Below are 24162 nucleotides of genomic sequence, written 5' to 3' on the forward strand. Positions count from 1 at the left end.
AGGAAAATTTTACAGGGAAGAAACCTGGCGGGTGCCATTTTAACCAAGTGATCAAAGTTACTACCATCGCTAATGAACCAAACTGACATTATGTGCCTCGTGATGTGAAACACTTGAAAAAGCACAGCATCATTTATGTAGTATTTCTGGAATAATGCATAACCTGATTCAAATCATGACAAAAATATCAGAGAAAAACAGAGTAAAGGGTATCTACAAAGCAAACAGTCTGTCTTCTCCAAAAATGTCAGTATCGTCAGAGACCAAGGAGGGCTGGGGAATCATTCCAGACTAAAGGCGACTCAAGAGATAGTAAAACTAAATGCAATACGTGATCCTGCTATGAACCATGCATCCAAAAGAGAAACTGATATAAAGAATATGGAGACAACTGGTGAAATGTGAATCCGGTCTTCAGATCAGGTAATACTAGATATCAATGATAAATTTCCAGTCATTGCTCTATGATGCTATAAATGGACAGACTTATAATCGAGAAGAAAAAATTGAAAGAAAGAAAACATCTACCTATATAGATATATAATATATATAATATCTATACAATATATACATGGGATGGGGGAGAGAGATAGGAGGAGGGGTGGGTGAAGAGCATAAAACCAATGTAACGTAACAATTGGCCAATCTGGGTGAAGAGTATGTGGGAGTACTATGTGCTACTATTGCAACTTTTCTGCAAATTTGATATTGTTTCTAAGTTTAAGTTTTTTTAAAAAGGATATGAAAAATCTCCCATAGAAGTATGCCGTGTTCCTGCTTCTGGAGAGTCCCTAGCTTTCATCAGGCTTATGAAAAACTCCCTTCACAAAGAGTGAACAACACCCCCTTTCCATTATTATTTGTGTTTCTGTATTTACTCCTATCCCCTCATTCTTCTAAATGGCATCTAAATTCAAACAGCAAAGATAAAGATCTTGTCCTGAGCAAGACAGGACAGCTTCCGGGTAGAGAACATGGCTTGAAGTAGTAAAACTTAAACAGTATAAACAATAATAGCTTTTGCTACATTAGCAATGAATATCGTTCTTTCCTCCATTTTTAAAACCCAATGGTGGCCCCGAAACATTATTCTCATTTGTTTTATAATCATTTATTCATTCATTCTGGAAATACTTATCGATTTTCAAACAAACACTGCTCACTGCCAGAGGGAAAAAAAAGCTGCAAATAATCATTAACCGACTCTTTTCATTGGAACCGAAATTAAAATATATTTCTTACACTAGAAAGTAAGGTTTACTCATTGTGGCTGACATAGATGATTGTCAACATAGGATTGTGGGTGAAAAACGTATGAACAGTAAAACAAAAAAATTACTGTAAAATAAGAAAATGTCGCGTATGTAATTTCACAAGAAAATGAACTGTAATTCAGCTTTACTTTTATTTTATGTTGCTTACTTTTATATACATCACACATATCATACATATATACTTGTTATACAAAAACCTATACAAAAGTCCAGGTAATTTAGTATCTAAAAAAGGGAGCGGGAGATACTGCATTTGATTTCTGGTACTCTTCTGTGTAAATACTTCTAAAATTCAGATTTCAAGGAGACAACAAATTGAAAGCCATTAATTTTTCAGAAAGCTTTGTGTTCGCATAAATTCATCATTCAAGTATACTCTTATGGAACAATAATACACCACGTGACTGACTGCAAAATCACACTCAATAAGCCATGGTACCGAGTAAGAGTGGAGCTTTCTTGCTCTGGTTTTACAGACTCAGCCCCTTACGTGGAACGCGGAACACAACCGTGATTCCCACCTGCCACTATTAAACGCCACGTTACAGCACGGTACACCCTCTATCGTCTGTCTACAGATTCTTGTTAAAAAATAATACTAAAAAAGAATAATTATTAGAAATTTTACTTCTCCGGATTTCTTTTTTATTCAATTTGAAAAACGATATACCTCTTCCATTGTGCTTGGCAACTTGACATCACACCTAAAGAAATTATTTAAAGATCCTATGGACCAAATATATACATAAGCTTCTAAAAATTCTTGGTATCGTTTAATTCATTTATAATTTCAGTTCTACAGTTCTCAGTCACAGCAAATATAAAGAATTTAAAACAACGCTCCTCAACATAGCATTATTATGTTTTTAAAAAGTGAATTGCTGAGGCACAAGAACATTACGTGATTTGCCCAAGGTCGGGAAAGGAATGAAGGGCAGATAAAGGAGTATTTCTTCTCCAATTTAAAGTGTCCGTACTGAATTCCGCCATCTTGCAAAATTAGCCCAATGCAACAGATACAGAAATTAGATGCGTTATTTGGGAATGTGTGTTTAGCCTAAATTGCTGTTATTAATAAACCTAGTTTTTAAAATCTATACAGTTATCATACATTATCAGGAATTTATAAAAAGAAACACCATTCTGTGAATTATTAGGCAGGTAATGAGTTACTGCTTAATTTTGACACAATTGATTGCAAAAGCAAAATCGATACAATTTTAAACAAACAAGTTCAGCAAAAGATGCTTATTAACATTCTTTTTAAAAAATACTAATTATAGAACCTACAAAATTTAGAAGACAGTACTAGAGACACAAACATACTAATATAAACGTATTAAATCGTCTTCGAGTTGATCTTTTGTTTTTTATGAAAACGTTCTAACAAAGCACTCATAATGTTTCCTGGTATTCTTTGGTGCTTATCAATCAAAGCTTGAACAGCATTCTTTGTCTATTAAGAAAACAAAAGAAAAGCCATTATTCTTTTAGTTCTCAAAATAGATCATTCATTTTGTAAAGATTTTAATATACTACTACTTGCAAAAAGCCCTCCTTAATTGAGCATCCCTCTCTCCCCAAAATTAATGCTTTCTTTCTCAGCACACCCGTCGTGTGGTTCTCACGCTTGCCAGGCTGGAAGCACAGTTCATGTTACACGGCTATTTTCTACACCACCCTGTAAGCTCCTTAAGACACAGCTTCGTCTTTCTCCAACACTGAGCACAGCAATGCTTTGCATACAATAAACACTAAGAGGAACGACAAAAGTCGTAGGACATTTTTCTAGTGGGCAGATGGGGAAGGAAGTTTTACTCCTTCCTACCCATGAATAAATTTGTGTGCACATTTCTTTCATCACATACACACAATTACATCAGGCAACGCAAGAGGAAAAAGTGAGAACAACGAAGGAGCTGATACACTTTTAGTTCACTGCCTCAATTTCTAGACAGTTTAAGAGGACTTTAAGTCACAGCAATGGAAAAGCCAATTAGGATATAACAAGGTGTCTCCTAAAGCGATTTGCTTCCCATTAAATTCATGACAAATTTCAATAATCTTTTCTTTTATATCACTTTGTGGTTATCTAAAAAAAATCTGTGTGCACATCATGCATGCATGTACACACGTACATTATTTTAGATGGCAAGCTTTTAATAAGCCTTCTTTTTATAAATCTTGGACCCTCATCCCTTTTATTTTTGTAAAAAAGGGTTTTTTTTAATTCCAGTTAACATACAGCGGAATATTAGTTTCAGGTGTACAATATAGTGACTCACCACTTCCATACATTACACGCTGCTGTTCATCATCACAAGCGCCCTCCTTAATCCCCATCACCAGTTTCACCTGTTCCCCCCCAACCCGGCTCCCTTCTGGTAACCATCAGTTTGTTCTCTAGAGTTAAGAGTCTGAGCTTCATCTCCTTTAAATATAATTAAGAAGCTCTAGCCCAAAGATGTATTTAAAATAATTTTTTTAATGTTTGTTTATTTTTGAGACCGAAGAAGACAGAGCGCGAGTGGGGGAGGGGCAGAGAGAGAGGGAGACACAGAATCCGAAGCAGGCTCCAGGCTCTGAGCTGTCAGCACAGAGCCTGATGTGGGCCTCGAACCCACGAACCGTGAGATCATGACCTGAGCCGAAGTTGGACGCTTAACTGACAGAGCCACCCAGGCGTCCCCCCAAAGATGTATTTTAAAAATATGCTTCTCTGAACCACAAGTTTGCATATCTGTAAAAGGAGAACTGTTTCATACACTTATTATAAGGGTTAAATGAAATTTCAACCATGTCTTCAGGTACTTGGCAGTGACTAAAAGTAAGTGATAAAGGTTGTCTCTTGTGAAGTATGTTCTTTAAAATTTATTCATTTATTTAGAAAACAGTAGATGCTTTGGAAGCTATAACATTAGTGAAACAAGTCTCTAATCTCAAGCTTGCAACTTAGTAAGTGGGTCAAGTACAAGGTAATAAAAACCTTAGATCATTTGGGGGTGCCTGGGTGGCTCAGTCAGTTAAGTGTCCGACTTCGGCTCAGGTCATGAGCTCACAGTTGGTGGGTTCAAGCCCCTCCTCGGGTTCTGTGCTGACAGCTCAGAGCCTGGAGCCTGCTTCGAATTCTGTGTCTCCCTCTCTGTCTGACCTGCCCCACTCACACTCTGTCTCTCTCTGTTTCTCAAAAATAAAACATTTAAAAAAAAAAGATTAAAAAAAAAAAAACAACGAAGATCATTTGTAAGCTGTATCTACCACGTGAGATGTGAAAAGAAAGTGTCTAGAAGTTCAGACGACAGCCCACTTATTTGGTGGGCAGTGACTGGGAAGGACACACGAACAAGGTGCCGTCTGGCCTGGGTGTCCGAGGACCAGTGAGATTTCAGTGACAGTGGAGACAAGAGCAGGAAGCAAAAGACGACAGGAAAACAACTGGCTAAGGACAGGTGGGTTAGGGAGCTTGGCTGGACTTTCAGGTATGTGTTCTGAAGCTGGGTGGTAGAAGGCTCTAAAATTATAATTCAATTAAATCACGAGGCTGTCAAACACCAAGTGAGAAAGTATAGACTTTGTTTAATATGAACTGAAGCGTCAAGGAAGGCTTTGGGGTGGAGAAATATCGGGGCAATGCATTAAGAAAATACAACGCTTGCAAAATCACCAATGATACTCTTCTGTCACCAAACCCGATGACATTTTTTTTTTAAGTTTATTTATTTATTTCGAGAGAGTGTGAGTGTGCGTGCCAGTGGGGGGAAGGGGCAGAGAGAGAGAGGGAGAGCGCGAGAATCCCAAGCAGGCTCTGCGCTGTCGGTGCGGAGCCCGACTCAGGTGAGATCACGGCCGGAGCCCAAAAAGAGTCGGATGCTTAGCTGACTGAGCCACCACGGTGCTCCAGTCAGGGACATTCTTTTAATCTCACTTGACCTCTCAATCTCCCCTGATCTTGCTTCTGGAATTCTCATACTGGAGGAAAACCTAGGTTTTCTTCTAACTTTCAGGCTGCTCCTTTTCAATCTTCCTTGCAGATCTATAATCCCCAAATCTGCCACTGACTTATTCTTCAAAGGTTCAGTAATCTTTCCCCTTTCCACAACTTTAATTACCTTTCATTTGCTGATGACTCCTAAACATTTACCTCCAGCCCGCTCAGCTTCAGACAGGAATGGTCTTGAGTGTTTTAAAGGCACCTCATACTTTGTCCTTTCCTTAGCTCCTTCCCTGTTTCAGCAAAGACGCTACCATCAACCTAGCCACGTAAGCCCAAACTTAGAAGCCATCCTTAACAATTCTTGCTTCTCACTCACAATAGCCAATCCATCCATCAGCACATCCATTTATTTTACCTCCCAAATACCACTCACATTATCCACTTCTCTCCGTCTTCTTTACACCTTTATGACACATGTATACGATATATGCGTGTATATATAAATAAACCCATATTTCTATGTGTGTGCGTATGTGCGCATGAGACTAGAGAGAGAGAGTTAAAGAGACAGACAGAAACAGACACTGTAAACACAGAAACAGAATAATAGAGAGATTAAGACTGAGAGAACTTTCGGGAAATATCCCAAGTGCCCTCTTCAGCATTAGCATAGTATATTTTAATTTAGATTTAGATAGTGCTTACAAAATGGTTCTCCGCAATCAAATGCCGGAACAATCTATCACCCATTTTTTAAATGAGGTTTCATTTCTACATTAATTTGGATGCTAGTAATTTTGAATTTGTGATAATTCAGGGATGATTATCCTACAGTTTATGCTTATATTATTAACAATGAAGACTGGAAAATCATGCCAATGTATTACAAAAGGAAAATTTTAAGTGTTCTTTATTTCCAGTATACTTTAGTTCAATAATGACAACTTACAATGCAAAATATGAATACAGCAACTATGTACTTAAGTAAATTCCCCCAAGAAATTCTACGATGCTTTGGTAGACTACTTGTTACTTTAGGCACTGAAAATAAAGCGCATAAAGCAACTGGAGAGGACAACTGAGGTATTTCGATGATTCAGAAAGGCCTTTTCTTCCTTACTTAAACTGGTAAGTTTTTACTATATTTATCTGTTTTACTATATAAAATACCTAACCCTACCAGTGACACGAATGCGAGTAAATCCTGCTCTCATATGAAAAATCAAGGCACTGGAGTTTAACTGTCAGAATATACTTTCCTTAACTGAGGAAAACAAGGGAACAGGGTTCACTTAATTTGAGACCTAAAAGAAATGCCGAAGAGCATTTAGTTCAATTTCTCTGCTCTACAAATAAGGAAATCGGGGTCTGGGGAAGAACGTATTTCTCTAAAGTGATGCTGCTGCCTAGTGGTAGGACTGGTGGTGAGTAAACACGGGTGACGATCATAACCCAGGTCCCTAATCTTCCACACCAGGCTTTTTCTGCTCTTTTTCGGTTACCTTCTACTTTGTGCCTAAAAATACATGGTATTTGTAAAAGGGGTTCCTAACTGGCTCTGAGCCACTTAAATCTTAAGACATAGGGAGGAAAAGGTTGTAAAAGAACAAAACAGAATTCACATATCCTACAGGAGAACACATAGGTCGGGGGCAGCACAGAAATGTGTTAACGATAAAGTGCACGTGGGCAGAAGCAACGTCACTGGGTAAGGCCTCACCCTGGCGTCAGGCTCCCGGAGCCTCATCAGTAAGGCATCGCCGCGGGATGAGACAAGAGTCATGTCGCACGGACAGCATGTGCGGACTCTAAAAGCCAGTGTCACGGAGCTTTGTCTTCAGGATGAAGGAGGGTGATAAGTGCTGAGTATATTTAATGAGCCAGCAGCGTAACTGAAGGTAAGTTTTCTGTGTTTTGATTGTTTAATTTTTTTTTTTAACGTTTATTTATTTTTGAGAGAAAGGGGAGGGGCAGAGAGAGAAGGAGACGCAGAATCCGAAGCAGGCTCCAGGCTCTAAGCTGTCAGCACAGAGCCCAACGCGGGGCTCGAACCCACGAACTGTGAGATCATGACCTGAGCTGAAGTCGGACACTTAACCGACTGAGCCACCCAGGCGCCCCAGAGGTAAGTTTTCTAAGAATGAAGTTCAGAGACACATAAGCAAAGACAAGGGCGCATAATGTTTCTTTACTGTTAACCTTTGTGAAACTTCCTACATGTCAGCTGCTTGATTTGAAAGGTCTCATCTAATGTAACATTATCGTTGTTTCAACTGTACATTCTTTTCTAAGTGTCTGGTCTGGCTGAGTCCCAATATGGTAGAGCAGATTATAGTTAGTCACTCTCTCTGCCTACCAGGCCTCTATCTTTTGGACCTTCCTATGGGAGGAATACAGATCCTGTCCCCGTGAAGTCCACGGTGGCCATGTGACAGCACTGGCCAATAAAACGTCAGTGGGCAGCTGGGTGGCTCGGTCGGTTAAGTGTCTGACTCTTGATTTTGGCTCGGGTCATGATCTTGCGGTTTGTGAGTGTAGGCCCCGCATCAGGCTCTCTGCTGTCATCGCAGAACCTGCTTCAGATCCTCTGTCTGCCTCTCTCTCTGCCCTTCCCCTGCTCTCTCTCTCGCTCTCAAAACTAAATAAACATTTAAAAATAAATAAAATAGAAATAAAATAAAATGTCAGTGGGAGTAAGTGAGCCACCTACAAACAGAAGCTTTAAAAAGTTTCACTCCTGACATTTTTTTTTAAGTTTGTTTATTGAGAGAGAGGGGGGAGGGGTAGAGAGAGAGAGAGAATCCCGAGCAGGGTCCACTCTGTCAGCATGGAGCCATGAGGCTGGCCTCAATCTCACAAAACCATCAGACCTTGATTTGAGCTGAAATCAAGAGTCAGATGCTTAACCGACTGAGCCACCTCGGTGCCTGACATTTTCTTTTTACCATGGCAACATCCTACCTGAATCCTCCTGAATCCAGGAGAAGGAGGACAGGGATCTCAGGGGAAAAGTAACATAAACAAGAAGTAAGCTTTCCTGTCTTAGCCTCTGAGATTGGCTGGTTGTTAGCACAACACACCCTAGCAAAACTAACTAAATTATCCAGTTTTCTTATGTGTAAAAGGCAGTAATAAGTCCTGCTCTATAGGATGAAATCAGACTTACGCATAGAAGGAAAAGTAAAATTACCTCTGTTCACAGATGACATGATTTTATATATAGGAAACCCTAAAGATTTCACAAACACAACTAATAAACAAATTCAGCAAAATTGCAGGATATAAAATCCACACACAACACAAAAATTGTATACACTAACAATGAACAATCTGAAAAAAAAAAACCAATCCTGTTTATAAACGCATCAAAAAGAGTAAAATACTTAGAAATAAACTTAACTGAGGAAGAGAAAGTCTTATACATTGAAAATTATAAAACACTGCTGAAAGAAATTAGAGACAAATACATAGAAAGACCTCCTGTGTTCATGGATTAAAAGATTTAATATTGTTAAGATGTCCATATTATCCAAGGTGATCTACAGATTCAAGGCAATCCCTATCAAAATCCCAGCAGCATTCATTTGCAATTTCAAAGGACCCTAAGCAGCCAAAAGAAGAACAAAGTTGTAGGCTTCATACTTCCTCATTTCAGAACATACTACAAAGCTACAGTGTGGTACTGGTATAAAGGCAAACATATAGACCAATGGAATAAAACAGACAACACAGAAATAAACATTTGCACGTATGGCAAATGATCCTCGACAAGGGTGCGAATACCATACATTGGGGGGAAGGCAGTCTCTTCAACAAACAGTGGTGGGGAATCTAGACACCCACAGTAGAAGGAATAAAGTTGAACCTTGCCTTACATCATAAGCAAAAATTATCTCGAAATGGATTAAAGACCTAAACATAAGACTTAAAACTATAAACCTTCTAGGAGAAAATATAGGACGGAAAGCTTCGTAACAGTGGACTTGGCAACCATTTCTTGAATATGACACCAAAAGCACAGGCAACAAAAGCAAAAATAGACAAACAGGGCTCCATCAAACTCAAAAACTTCTGTACATAAAAAGGAACAATCAACTGGGTGAAAAGGAACCTACAGGATGAGGGAAAATATTTGCCCATCATATATATAGTAAAGAGGACATCCAGAATAAAGAACTTCTACAATTCCACAACAAAAAAAATCCAAATAACATGGCTTTAAAAATGAGCCAACACCTTGAACACACATTTCTCCAAGGCATATGAAAAGGTGCTCAATACCACTAGTCAGGGAAATGCGTATCAAAACTATAATGACATATTACCTCACACCCATTAGGTTGGCTGCTATCACAAACGAAACAAAAAACAGAAAGTAACAAGTGTTGGTGAGGATGCAGAGAACCTGGAACCCTTGTGCCCTATTGGTAGGGATGTAAAATGGCATGGCCAACTACAGAAAACTGTATGGATGAGGGTCCCCCCCCCAAAATTAAAAAAGAACGATTGCACTGCAAGATAATAGAAAATATATATTGGTCTCTACCCCTGGTTCCTGGCACAGAGCTCCTAAAACTCTTACTATGTCCTAAACGGTAAGGGCACTGAACATCTTTTGTTCTAATAGTTGGTCTCTGACTCCAGTCAGCACACAGTGCTCCTGAAATCCTTATAATTTCCTGGGTGATAAAAGTGTCTTTTGTTCTACTGGATTCCTGGATGTCTTCTGAATAAGGGCAGGTCACCAGAAAGACCAAACTATGATTAGAAGCTTGGAATTTTCAGCTCTACTCCATCATGCCCCAGAGAGGGGAGAGGAGCTGGAAACGGAGTTAACAATCGATCGCGCCTATGTGAGGAAGCCTCCATAGAATCCCAACAGTAAAGAGTTCAGGGAGCTTCCATTCCGGGCGGGTGAACACATCCACACCAGGAAGGGTGGCGCGCCATAACTCCACAGGGGCTCTGCAGTTGAGGCCCTCCCATTCCTTGCCCTACGTATCTCTTTATCTGGCTGGTCATCTGTATCCTTTATCACATCCTTTAATAAACCGGTAAAGTAAGTAAGTGTATTCCTGGGTTCTGTGAACCAATACATCAAAATAATTGAACCTGGGAGGGGTCCTGGGAACCTCCAATTTGTAGCCAAACTGAACAGAAGTTGCAGGTTACCTGGGGACCCACTACTCGTGATTCGCATCTGGAGTGGGGTGGGAGCAGTCTTGTGGGACTGATTCCTTAACCGGTGGGATCTATACTATTTCCAGGTCGACAGTGTCCGAAATGAGTTAAGCGACAGGATGTCTAACTGGTGTCAGAAAATTGCTTGGTGGGAGCAAAGCCTCCCTCCACACATTTGGTGACCAGAAGTGTCGCAAGTCATGTTCTGTGTAAAAGTAAAGGAGATGTGCAAGTAAAAGAAAGACACAGTATGGAAGAACTAGGTTTTTCCCTCCGGGAGGGAGAAGCTGGAGTTTTTTCTTTCTACCTGTGATCCAGCAATCTGACTTCTGAGTATATATCCAAGAGAATTCAAAGCAGGGTCTCGAAGACATATCTGTACACCCATATCCACCACGGCACTATTCACAACAGCAGAGGAAATGGAAGCAACCTAACGTGCATCGGTGAACGAATGAAGATACGACATGTGGTACATACACACAACAGAGTGTTATTCAGCTTTAAAAACCAGAAGGAAATTCTGTCACGTGCTGTAGTATGGATGAACCTTGAAGACATTATGCTAAGTGAAACAAGCCAGTCACAAGAAGACAAACGTTGTATGACTCCCCTTTTCTACCGCGGTCAAACTCATAGTCATAGAAGGCAGAATGGTGGTCGCCAGGGGCTGCGGGGAGGAAGAAGCGCTGAGTGGTGTATGATTCCACGCATATGTGGAATCTAAAAGAGGTGAATTCGTGGAAACGCAGAGCAGAATAGGGGCGTTACCAGGGCGTGGAGGAAGAGGGAGATGTTGGTCAAGGGTACAAACTTCCGGTTACACGATGAGCAAGTTCTGAGGATCTAAGGTACAGCACAGTGACTACAGTTAAGAATACCGTATTATGTATCAGAAAGTTGCTAATGAAAAGGTCTTAAATACCGTCACCACGGGCACACAAAATGGCAGTTAGGTGCTGGGAGCACCCAACCTTACCGTGGCCATCATTTCGCAATATACACATGTATCGCATCTTCACGCTGCGCATTAAACTTTTACAATGTTATTGGTCGCTTGTATCCCGACAAACCTGGGGGAAAAACAAGAATCTCGCGTGGCCCATGAAGGAACCAGAAGAAAAAGCTGACGGGTATGTATGAAAAAGAAAAAAGAAAGAATGGGCAGCAGGTTTTCAGGGGGTACAGAGACTGGAGATTGGCCACACACGTGAATATATTTGGCACTGATAAAGCATACACTTAAAAACGGCTAATAAACGTTGTGGTTTTGACTACAATTTAAAAAACTTGAAAGAGGGGCGCCTGGGTGGCTCAGTCAGTTAAGCGTCCGACTTCGGCTCAGGTCACGATCTCACAGTCCAGGAGTTCGAGCCCTGCGTCGGGCTCTGTGCTGACGGCTCAGAGCCTGGAGCCTGCTTCCGATTCTGTGTCTCCCTCTCTCTCTGCCCCTCCCCCGTTCATGCTGTGTCTCTCTCTGTCTCAAAAATAAATAAATGTTAAAAAAAAAAAAATTAAAAAACTTGAAAGAAATCACACTACACATACCTACGGCTGGTATAAAAGTCATAATCAAAACACACTCACACCATTTTCCAGGTGATTCAACAGAAGCCATTCAATTTATGGCTTTCATGTAGTTTCATACTTTCTGAAGATGTAACTGCAAGCTGAGTGGGCTTTTCTCATCCTCATCTTCCCTGATCTCTTTGCAGGAATGAATATTACCAGTCATTCCTATTGTGTAAACATCCTCGCCGGCTGGCTTCTCTCACACAAATTGACTTTTCTCCACGTCTCCACAGCTTCGGCTGCCGTCCTCAGCATGCCCCTCGTGTGTTCTTCCCTGTCCTCCCGTCTGTCCTCAGTCTTCTGTCTCTAACCTGCTTTGTGAATGAAGCTCATGACTTCAGTAACTGTCTCACGCGGATGCGGATAACTTCTCAATTTTCATCATCAAGTATTTTTAAACACCTATGCATATAATATATATGGACATATCCTACAGGTAGCTATAGAATCAATTTTCAAGTCTGGTACGTTCTATCTCTGTAAAATCTCTCAAATCTGTCCCTTGCTCTTCTTCAAGTAGCTAAAGAGACCACTATGTGATTCACTCATTCATCAAACATTTACTGAGATCTAATTAAATACCTAACATGGTGCTGGGAACTGGAGACCCAAGAATTCAACATCATGAGCCCTGCTCTTAAAGAGTGCACTTATAATCATATGTATCTAAGTGATCACAATCGCTACAGTCATCTTCGCCAACCATTGTAGAGAAACGGATTATACATCTGCTTGTTTGGGCCTCGTAAATGTGAATGAAACTGATATGAGCCACTCCCAAGCAGAGACCTTTCCTCACTGAAATGTTATCTGGTAGACAAATTCCCTAGTCTGATAGTTAAGGGCCTAAAAATGTAGCTACTTACTTATCCAGCAGCATCTCAACCAAACCCTACCCACCAAGCTACTGATTCCCCAAGTTTATTCCACAGCTGCTAATCCAGGAAAAACAAGGAGGTTTTGGTCAGCTAAGACTGGGAAATGCCCTTTGAAACAGTTAAATAGACTTCATTGCAGAGCTTCTTGGAGGCTTTAATGCGTTTGCAAAATCCCTGGAGAATTTATTAGGCAGTCTTTTCCAACCTTGCCGTTCTAACCAACACTGCTGGTATATGGTCAACTCTGCAACCACCGCATCTTTGTTCATACTCTTCCTCCAGCCCCAAGTCCACAGGACCAAGCCACGCCCTTCTTTCAAGACCCACCACAAATGCCCTCACTCCAGGAAGCTTTTCCTATTTTTTCCTTCACAAAGCAGTCTTTTTCCCCTCTGAGCTTCTACTGGTCTCGCTCAAATTCAGCCTCCGTATCGCTTCCAGTGATCTTGCCAAACGCAAACCTATTATACCATTCACCTATGTTCAAGAGCACCCCCCCACCTGCTTTCAGGAAACAAAATCAATTATAGGCCATCCTAGTCCAGACCATTCCTGTGTTTCTAGCTCCATCGCCTATGATATCCCTGTAGCTATACAAGACCACTCTCAACTCCCCAAAGATTTTATGCTATTTCATAACACCATCCCTTTATACATTGTTTCCTCTACCTCAGTACCCTCTGTCCAGCTAATTCCTTGTCTTTCAAAGCCGAATTCAAGCATCACCTCTCTCAAGGAGGCATCCCTAATCCAAGTTAGATAGCTTCCCTTTGTGCTTCCATGATGTCCTAAGACAGAAGTTCTCAATCAGATCGGATTTTGCCCCGTTGGGGATCATACGGAAAGGTCTAGAGGCATTTTCTATGATCACAACGAGTGAGGGGTGAGGATGGGGAGTGCTACTGGCATCTAGTGAATAGAGGCCAGAGATGGTGGCGGTAAACATCCCACAGTGCACAGGACAGCACCCACAGCAAAACGCCCACAGTGCCCAGGTTAAAAAACCTTGCCGTAAGCACACCACCGTGGTAACACGTCACCATATAAGCCCCCATTTAGTTATTTAGCTCCCTCACTAGACTGTAAGTTCCTAGGACAACAGGACTCACTGGTGTTAACAGCGTTACTATCCAGCATTCGTGAAGCGCTTACTATCTGCCACTCACTGTTCTCAACAACGAACTTGCGTAACCTCATGTAATGCTCAGGGACAACTATGAGAGGGTACTATTCTCTTCCCGGTTCTGCACACTAACGGAGTGAGCTGTGGACTCCCCGAGGTCACACGGCAAGCCGTGGAGCTGGGAGCAATCGGATTTCATCACCCACACCCTTCAACACTCTTCCGTTCTCCTCCCAAGATACTTCCATCAAGCAAGAACAATACTTTTCTTTTTATGGAGGTCAAATCTTTGTCCTTCTGAACATCACTTATGAAACCTTTTACTTACCAAGAGCCAAGAGCCCCGACTTCGGCACGTTTGACATTTTAAACTGAGTAGCTCTGCGGTGGGGGGCTTACTTAGGCATCGTACGATGTTTACCAGCATCCCTGGCCTCTACCCACTAAATGCCAGTAGCACCACCACCTCCCGGGTCCTGCCTGTCATGACAATAAAAACAGTCTCCAGATCCTGCCAAACGTCCCCTGCGGGGAGGAAATCACAACTGATCTAGAACACGTTTGGAGGATAAAGTAGTGAAGTCATTTTTAATACAGTACTTAAAAGGAAAACTCTGTTCAAAGATTAAGAAAGAAACAATATTTTACCTTTTCAGCTAATTCTTCTGCTGTTATCTTTGGATCATAAGGAATAGGCTCCCCTAAATAGGTGCGTAATTTCACGGGAAAACCTCCATACATCGGAGCAAATGGATAGCGGAATTTTTCATAAAGCCATCTAAATAACCCTGTTTTAAAGTAAACAAATTATTTTCATGGGTTAAATATTCTGAGCACATAATTGTAACTTTCAAATTAATATGTAAGACTTAGAGGAAGGTGGCAAACAATATCACCCCCGGGCAATTAGTACAATATACGTTTTTTTAAGATGAGCTTTTCATCACTTGTAACTAACGGAGCATACTAATGTAAGATGTTAACAATAAGAGAAACTGGGGGGTGGTGAGAAGCTGCGTCAGTACTCTGCATTTTCTGCTCAATTTTTCTGGGAACCTAAAAATGCCCCCCAAAATAGGTTTGTTCATTTTTTTTTTAAATGAGCTTTCAAAAATAAGAGAATTTTAAAAAGGCAAATCAATTACTATTATTACAAAACCAAGGGTAAAGACTATAACCCAAAGCTAGAAGCTAAAACGTCTAGAGACTCACAAAAACAGGTTTGTATGAATAAAAGAAAAAAAAAGAAAAGGGTAAGATAAATTCACGTAAACGTGAAACTACAATGCACCAATAAACCAGGTAAAGAAAAAAATATTGTAAATTAAGAAAACTGCAGAGTAGCAAAGAATTACTAATGTTAGTGACCAACAAAATTTAGCAGGATTGCAAGTGGCAATAATGTAAAATAAACTGATGAACTAAGTAAAAAAGAAAGTCAAAAAGCAGTCAACAGTAATTTTTAAACCACTTTATAATTAAAGAAACAAAATTAGAATAATTTTTGGTATGCAACTTAAATTCTGAAGAAATGACCTGGGAGAAAATTAGAAGAAATAATTCTACTGTAAGAAATAATCCACAACAGTTAAATATCACATCACTTTCCACTTTACATTTGAAAAAAAAGGGGGGGGGGGGGGAGTAATACCTAAAAAATGTAATAGAATATCAACGATATACCAACATCAGACATAAAACAGACAACAGAAATTTAAAGTTCTTCAAGAGGAGATCTGCATGGGGATAGGAACGATATATTGCTAGGGATACAAAATATAATCAATCGAATATAATATATAAACCACAGGATATAAAAACAAACTATGAAAATCTCAAAATACAAAGAAAACAACAGAGAAACTGCAAAGAAAAAGCACATCTAAATGTTGTCTCTCCTCTAACTACACTCAAAGCTTATTTTGTTACCCATAAATTAAAGTTAGGCAGAAAGAACTTTATAATGTAAACATATCATGGTTCAAAATATTTTAAAAAGCAAAAAATAAGGAGTAACAGATATGAACCAAAGCAGATGATACATCCTGTGTCGTTAATCTTAATTCAACATCATATTGTCATCCATTTTGAAAGCTGAAACTCATGCAGCAGTGAGTCAGGAAGGCAGTCTGAGTCATGGGTACACTTGTTCTAAACCTCAACAACGTGGTTCAACCCAGGAAATTAGATAACTCACCGTAATTTTAAGCCCACAACAAATAAGCTTCAGTATGTAGATGAGACTCTCAACAAAAATCTAACATCTAAGAACTGCCATTACTTAGAATGAGTTATCGTTTAGACTTTAAATAGAAAAACATCTAAATAATAAATTCATTATCTAAAGTAATAACTCAAAAGGATTTCTTATAGGGTTCAAAAGCCCAAATATTTAAACTACTATAATCTAAATATTACATTAAAATTAGAAAAACCATATGAATCAGAACTTACTTGTTCCTCCAAGTGATCTAAATCCTTCTCGAATATTTTGTGTAAACATAGGAATAATGGGCTAGAGAGAATTTGAATTAAAAAGTAAATATATTGATCCATTCAATATCACCATTGAGTCAGTAATGCAAACTTTTGGGGGCCTGTTTAAGATTATGAAAATGAGGTATTTTAAAAATAAAGGTATACTTTTATCACTAGTGTGATTTATCAGACTAAATTTAACTTGATCATTTGTAAAAATAAAAATTGGAACTACTACCCTCTAGTGGCGATATATAATATTTCATTTGCCAACTTTCCTATCGTTCCACATAAACCCTTGAAACTCAAAATGAGGATTACCAAAATCATTAATTTCACGGAATAAAATGAATATGGTAAATTGATCTTAGCGGTCCACTGAAGAGTATGCTGACTGGAGAAAAGTTACAAGGCAGAGGTCCCTGTATGGGGAAATACATATGAATTTAAATGACAGGTTTTGGCAAGATGCTGTCACAGAATTACTGAAACACTTTTTTGTGTGAGCTTATGAAATCTAAAAATGTTCAACATCAATGAAAAGTATAAGACTCACTGCAAAAAAAAAAAAAAAAAAGGAAAAGCATATACAGAAAACAATTCCTTTTATCATTAATTTTAGAGCATTTCTGCTCACAAGTTCATGGTTTTTATTATCCTATGAATATCACTGATTAAGCATGGTTTTTTAAACGGAGACCTTAACTAAATGTCCTAAAACAATGATGAAATAGCAAAGGATCACGTAAGGAGGTTCTACCACGGTGAAACTGAAGTAGACAGAAAAAATTGAATAGAAACACCTTAATATGCACACAAAATCCAACGAATTAAACGATGTTTCAGAAAGAAAAAAAAGCTGAGTATCACTCTACTTCCAGTCTACCACCAGTCTGTGCCGAATACAGAGTTCCCTGCCTCGGTGAGCAGGGCTTGAGATACTTAAATAAGCTGACATTTTACAAAGCCGTTCTTACTCAGCTGTGGGGAACAGTAAACTATGGTGGACTGAAGGAAAGGGACTAAAGGCACAGCTTTCTTCCTAAGACTTACTAGCTCACATAGAACCACTGACCATTTATTTACTGTATCTCTCCCCGCGGCGGAAGGAAGACCCCTAAGAGCGGAGACGTTGTTCTGCCCACAGCTGCGTCCCCAGCACCCGGAACAGTGCCTGGACTAGACTAGGTGCTAAAACGAAGTGCGATGAAGGAATCACAGAAGGAATGAGTACACAGAACAGACACAATGCCTGTAATGGATTAGTTTGTATTCTCTGAATACAAAATGTCAGAAACAGGCAGCAGCAATCTTAAAACCAGTTAGGAGAAAAAGAAGTCAGGAAAAGAAAAGCACTCCGGTGGAAGAATTTAAAGTTTCATGGCGTTAATCCACAAAGCTAAAACATAAAACAAAGTACACGGACTCTTTGGTAAAAAATTCAGATTATGATCAAGGAAACCACCCCTAGTTTTGTGAAATAAAGTAACTGGCTGACAGTCTAACGTTTTAAAGAGTTATAAAATGTCTTTAGAGTTGAGAACATAAAATGCCCAGAGAGGAACAGAAACCTTTCAGCTCACATATACACACACCCTTTGTCTTCTCTGACCAGTATTGCTGGATTTATGTCTACTGAGTGGCAGGAACCCCTAAATTTATGCTGAAGCGTGCACTTTATGAAGACTCTTGAGGTTACATACCATCGTTTAAAAAGCTTACTCTCCAGAAGCTAGATATTTCTAGAACTTCCTAAACAGGAAAATGCTTACCCTAGCAGGCTCAGTATTCCAGGCTATAGTCTGGGCATATGGTCGCTTAGATTTGCATTCAAGCTTACAGCCGTAAGACCATAAGCGTTACTTTATTACAACCAGATACTGTAGTACAATTATTCCTCCCTTTCCTCATGCACCTTTTGTATATGAGGGACTTGCATAAGTAACCTAGGATGAAACTGTTTGCAGTATACATGTATCTCTGTGTAAGTGTGTGCAAGAGAAAGAGAATGTGTATTTTGTTAAAACTAGTCTTGGGGAATCAGGTGAATATGGTCTGAGAGTCTAAACTTTGCCACTAAAAGTAAACGAGCACCACTGGACAAATCACCAAAATGGAAATAACAATAATTATCCTATCACAAAGGTTATTTTGTGCATTGAGATAATACATATTAACAATTTTATTAAAACAACTGTTATTTTCTTTTACATCAGTTATTTGTTTTCTAACTTGAATAAATGGGCTAATATTTTCCCAACCTATTTAGATATGAAGTCACCTAAACATTCCTATCAAAGTGATAATTCTCAGGAATTTCACAAAATGAGTGATTTAGATCATATTAAAAAGCCTGTAACTTTCAGATAAACCTTAAATATGTTTTACCAATATTTTGTAAACTTGCACTGACAATCTAGATTTTTTTCACTTTAATTTGTTATAATGTCACAATTTAAATGCAGCTATTCCTGCAACAGTCTTAAATTTTTACTGGAAGTTTACGATAGTTCTGTGAGGACTGTGAAGGGGTTTTCCAGATGGGATACTTGTAGCATTCACAACTAGATCCATATATGATTGAAAGAGCTCCGTCACGTATCCGGAGGGTCCCCCTAACCTCCAGGTCAGCAGACTCACGGTGAAATGCAGGCAGGAGTCCCGCAGTGTAAGCTCTGCTTTGCTTCTGCCTTGCTGTATGACCCGACCCCTCCGTCCCTTCATCTCTCTGTGCCTGAGTTCCCTCATCTGCAACACTGGAATAATGACATACGTCACCTACTGACTATACAGGAGTACCGACGTGAAGCCTTTAGAAGCACTACAAAAGGTTGGGGTGATACAGTATTTACCAAACATTTAATGCTATTTGGTAAATCAACAATGTTAAAGATTTTTGTTTTTAAACCTAAAAAGGGCGGTTTATAAAATTTTCCCAAGTTTTATACAGAAACTTTAATTAAATGATCTGGATTATCTTACTTAATTATCTAGAAACGCTACCAAAGATTGAAAAAAATAGTTCCTTTCTCTCTGTAATTTCTTTCTTTCAGGCCTTCGTCCAGGCAATGTTCCTTAAATCTGTGAAGTTAAGGATGAGAAATTAGAATCTCATGATCAATTTAATTCCAAATCTATTTTTGTCATTTTTATCTTAAAACTTCATAAGAAATAATTCTTTCAAAATATAAACTGAAAACTAAACTATCTTTGGTTAGGTTTTTAGCTTTTATCATTGCTTTAACAGATATTACATTCATTACCATTAATTTTTGTACAATGGTGCATATATCCTTTTGTTTTACATTATACATATATTCTAAAATTTTGTTTTATACATCAGTGCTTAAGACTCTTTGAGAAACAGGGGTGCCTGGGTGGCTCAGTCAGTTAAGCATCTGACTCTTGGTTTCCACTCAGGTCGTGATCTCACAGTACGTGAGAGTTCAAGCCTTTCGTGCTTAGGATCCTCTCTCTCTCCCTTTCTCTCTGCTCCTCCCTCACTCGTGCTCTCTCTCTCTCTCTCTCTCCAATAATAAATAAACTTAAGGAAAAAAAAAGCTATATGGCTTTCAAAAAAAGGCCTCTTTGGGAAATAAAATGTGCTATAAATTAATTTTCTGTATCACTAATACTATTAACATAAAGTTCAACTTCAAACGTCCCTTTCTAGTAGTGCTTAACGTTGTGTTTAAAAAATCAATTCAATTCAATTCAATGACTACCAAATGCCAATCACTGTAGATGGTCTCGTCCTCAGGGAGCTTATAATCTACAGTAGGACAACAGTGTTTAAATGTGTATATTGTCTATTATTAAACACTTGGGCAAGTGCAGTAACTCTTATCCTGGGATCACATTAGTAGTGCGCCACAGCAGTAACTTCTGGTAGTTACATGTACATGTGTACAGGACAAACTAAAACTCAATGGATTTTATTTTAATTCTGCAGTTCAAAAAAAAAAGAAAAATCCCGTTCTTCCTCAAATATCCGTCTTGGGTCAGAATGAGTCATCTGTAATCTCTTCGTTTTTAATCAAGAGCCTGTATCTGCGAGCTGAACAGGCAAGTTAAAAGTGTGCACACCGGTCTCTATGTAGCAGCAATGGGCACACGAAAAACACTGACGCAGGGAAGTACTGTCAGCAGCCTCTAACTAACTGGCCCAGAAAAAGAACACCATCCTGGTCAAAGGCACTACCATTTCTTTTCCCGACAGACAATCTAAAATGAAAACAGAAAACACAGGAACATTCCACAAGTGATCAGTAAGTGTTTCACAGGATAAAGTACAATATGGAAATCAAAACGTTGAGAAATACTTTCCAAAGCAAAAGAAAAGGACAAAATGGCATTCACATTCTCCAGTCTACTAAACAGAATAATTACAGTGGATCTCAGAGGAACACTTAATTTTATTGACTAGTTCTTTCATCAAAATCTTTTTAAAAGATCTAAGTTACTGTAATATTTGTTTCTCATCTTCAATACAATCAGAGAGCTGACCACATTTGCTGATAAAAAAATAACAGGAGCTACGCATTCCTATGAGTAGATAAATTGGTCACAGATAAAAGAATTGCAGTGAAACCAACCAACGACCGTCACTGAAAATATGCCAATTCAATCATACCAAAGGACTAAAATACATAGAACTGAACTGATGACACTTTTGAACAAGGTATGACTGAAGGAATACAAAAAATTTTACAAATCTGATTAAAAGTCAGCTTTTGAAATGCGAAATAAAACTTTGGTGGCTATCTGCCAAATTTCCAGACTGATGTGGAGGTGACATCCCATGCACAACTTCTCCACTGTTACCTTACAAAGAGCTACGCGTACGCTGATTTTTAAGTAGTGCAATGAAAGGATCTAAATTCTTATATACTCTGGCTCACTATGTAAGCATTTATTTTAAATTCAACCTAGCTTTACTTTAATAATTGGTTTTATACAACTCACCACTTTTGCATCAATTGCAACCTGAGCGAAGCCTTTACGATTACCCCAAATGATGTTGTAGGTTTCATCACTAATTAGGGCTTCTCGAACTCCACCTGGTGAAATAGCTAACAAGTGACCACTCCTCAGAATTTCAACACATTTTTCTCTTGGTCCATGTAGAGCACAAAATACATCAAGTAATAAACTAAACCCTGTAAGAAACATTAGCATGAAGATATGTCTTAAGTACTTCTTGTCCAATTCTTCAAAACAAAAACATTTGCAACCCACAGAACTTAATATCTACACTTAAATTAGTAAATTCCTTTTTTTACTTCTTTTTAGATCAACAAGAACTCTTAGGGTTTACGTACAATTAATATTGCTGGTAAAGTAACGGCTACTATGACTTACTCATCACCTCCTACTGAGCACCTCCTCACGGATCACCTGCTATTCGGGCTACTGGACATATTCAAACTCTTAATTAAAACTCACAAAAACCATGGAAAACAGGGATTCTGGCCCCCATTTTACAGACAAAGAAAGTTGGCTCAATGAGTCTCTTGCTCAACGTGACACATCTAGCAAATGGCAGGGCAGAGATTCCGGTCCAGGTATGTCTACTCCAAAGCCCCTTCCACTGCATCTCAGGGCCAAACACTGTCTATAATATTTACTAGAGCAGTCAGAAATGATATCCCATCAGCAATCACAAATCTAATCTTCCTTTAGCCCTATAAGAAAGAGAATCACTCAGGAGAATGTAAATCTGACTATGCTTAGCCCTACCAAAATTGGCAAGCCATAATCAAATCAACTGAAATTCGAAGTTAGATGATGTTACTCTCACAATTAAATTTTTAAAATCAATAATAGCAAAATCATTAAGAGGTTTGGTTTTTTTAAGAGTTTTTAATAAAGTGAGTATTTAATTCAGTAACAGCCAATTCCAGGTCTTACTATTATACAGTTTTTCAAAGCGCAACTATTTATGGATGAAAGAAATAATCCTGTTAGTAACTAAATATTTTAACCAAATCCTACGCTGGAACTCTGGAGGGCTGATGTTAGCGTATACATTATTCTTGAGAACTGAAAATTGGGTAGTGAAGACTGTGCAGACTAACCAAACTTCTCACAGGTTTAAGGATCTAAAGCAAGATTATACATATTATTAAGATTGAAAGACTATTCATCCCCATTATATTAAAAGCTCACTGATTTAATTAGATACATTTTCATAATGGGTTTCATAAATTACAAGATCATAAAGGGGAAATTTCAAGCCAAATGCTAAATAAAAATATGCACATTACATATAAAAAGAAAAACAATGCAAGCAAGCTAATGTTCTCTAAGCGAAAACTAGTCAAGTAAGTATTTTAGCCCTACATTAAAACGATTCTTTATAAAGCATGGTACAATGTTAATGCTAACATCACAATTTTATAAAGAAGAACACAAAAGTGATTGCATAACATGCAAAATTATGCAAATGAAAAATGAAGTACCATAAATCAAAACAATAATTGGTTATGTTAGGGTGGTAAGATTATAATGATGCTCTCCTTTTCTCTAGTTTTCAAATTTATTATAAAGTGATCACAATTACTTTCTAAAGAAAAACCTTTCCTGGACAATTTAGTTTAAGCAGAGTACAAATGGCTTTTTAGTACACAAGGACACCCAAAAGATTAACCATGCCTATGAAAGGCCCTGTTACTTAATTCACTGCTTGGTGTTTGTCTTTCTGGTTGACGGGTGGCTTTTGCTTTTATTATGCCAGAGAACAAATGATAAACTTTGTTGGCTCATTTCTGGTGATTCAGTGACAAAAGAAAATAAGACTTACTACCAAGGAGTTTATTTTAGAATGGCTTTTTAAAAACAGTTTGAAATCATTTGGTTCATTAATATTTTTAAAAAGCATAAGCCTTTATGAACAGAGTAAGAAGAATATAGTCCTTAACTTTAAGAGCTGTAAGTCTAGCAGGCAAGTCAAGTACGAAAAAGACACACAGACTCTTAAGGATAGGATTTCTGAAGCAATGTTATTACATGAAGACAAAATATACCCTCACTGATGTTTTAAGTAAGTTTGATTTGCTGGAATACCAACAGTAATCAAACTCTAATTACTGTGAAGTTAAACTCCAAAAATCAGTATCTCATGGAAAAATTCATCATATGAAAAATCAACTACTTTCTATGGCAAAATATAAATTAATTCCTTGGTAAAAGTTACAATTTATTTTTTTAAGTGGAAGTTCAGGATTTAACTTAGACAAATAATAACAAAATAGCTGTTAATAAAGAAAAACATTAGGTGATATTTTTGACCATGTTTTTATATTTAGATATAGTACATAAATCGGATAATTAGATACTCCCAAATTAGAGTTCTAAGCGTGTTACCCTAAAAAGGCAAAAGCTTTTCCAAATGATCCTAGAGAGCTCAAGGACACAGACTTTAACATAATTTGATCACGTTAACACCACTATCCACAGTCAAAGTTTACCTGGGATTTTAAAGACAAAGTGATCGGCTACTACTCGGCAAGTCCTGCCTTTATGGATAAAAATTTTAGCCATGAAGTAGTAAAAATCTATGGGAATAGCTCCATGATAAAAGATTATAAGTGCTGGTCCTTCTTCTGGTATTTTTTCCATCCCGTGAACTTCATAACCTGTTAGAAAGACAAAATGCAGATGCTTAAAATATATTTATTAGTCTATTTACACTAAAGGATGGTTACTAACTCAGGAACTCGG

General features: G+C 38.4%; 1 protein-coding gene across 15 annotated transcripts in view; it reads right to left on the minus strand.

Annotated features, from left to right (window-relative positions):
* TMEM68 (transmembrane protein 68) overlaps positions 1–24162 on the minus strand; it is a 92107-nt gene that overhangs the window by 47757 nt on the left and 20188 nt on the right. For 5 of the 15 annotated variants that reach the window (XM_042972630.1, XM_042972627.1, XM_042972632.1 and 2 more), the window contains 5 exons: positions 23910–24077; positions 21406–21599; positions 16417–16477; positions 14611–14750; positions 1392–2730 (listed from right to left, as the gene is read on the minus strand). In XM_042972630.1, coding sequence (XP_042828564.1) covers positions 2614–2730; positions 14611–14750; positions 16417–16477; positions 21406–21599; positions 23910–24077 — 680 coding nt within the window. In that variant the 3' untranslated portion in view covers positions 1392–2613. Of the gene's footprint in view, positions 1–1391; positions 2731–11860; positions 12273–14610; positions 14751–16415; positions 16478–16761; positions 16863–19425; positions 19522–19959; positions 20665–21405; positions 21600–23909; positions 24078–24162 lie in introns of those variants that run through there. The other 10 variants (XR_006212768.1, XM_042972634.1, XM_042972635.1 and 7 more) reach the window with 8 other exon arrangements.

The sequence above is a fragment of the Panthera tigris genome, chromosome F2 (genome assembly GCF_018350195.1).
Source record: "Panthera tigris isolate Pti1 chromosome F2, P.tigris_Pti1_mat1.1, whole genome shotgun sequence".
In the NCBI taxonomy this organism is placed as follows: domain Eukaryota; kingdom Metazoa; phylum Chordata; class Mammalia; order Carnivora; family Felidae; genus Panthera; species Panthera tigris.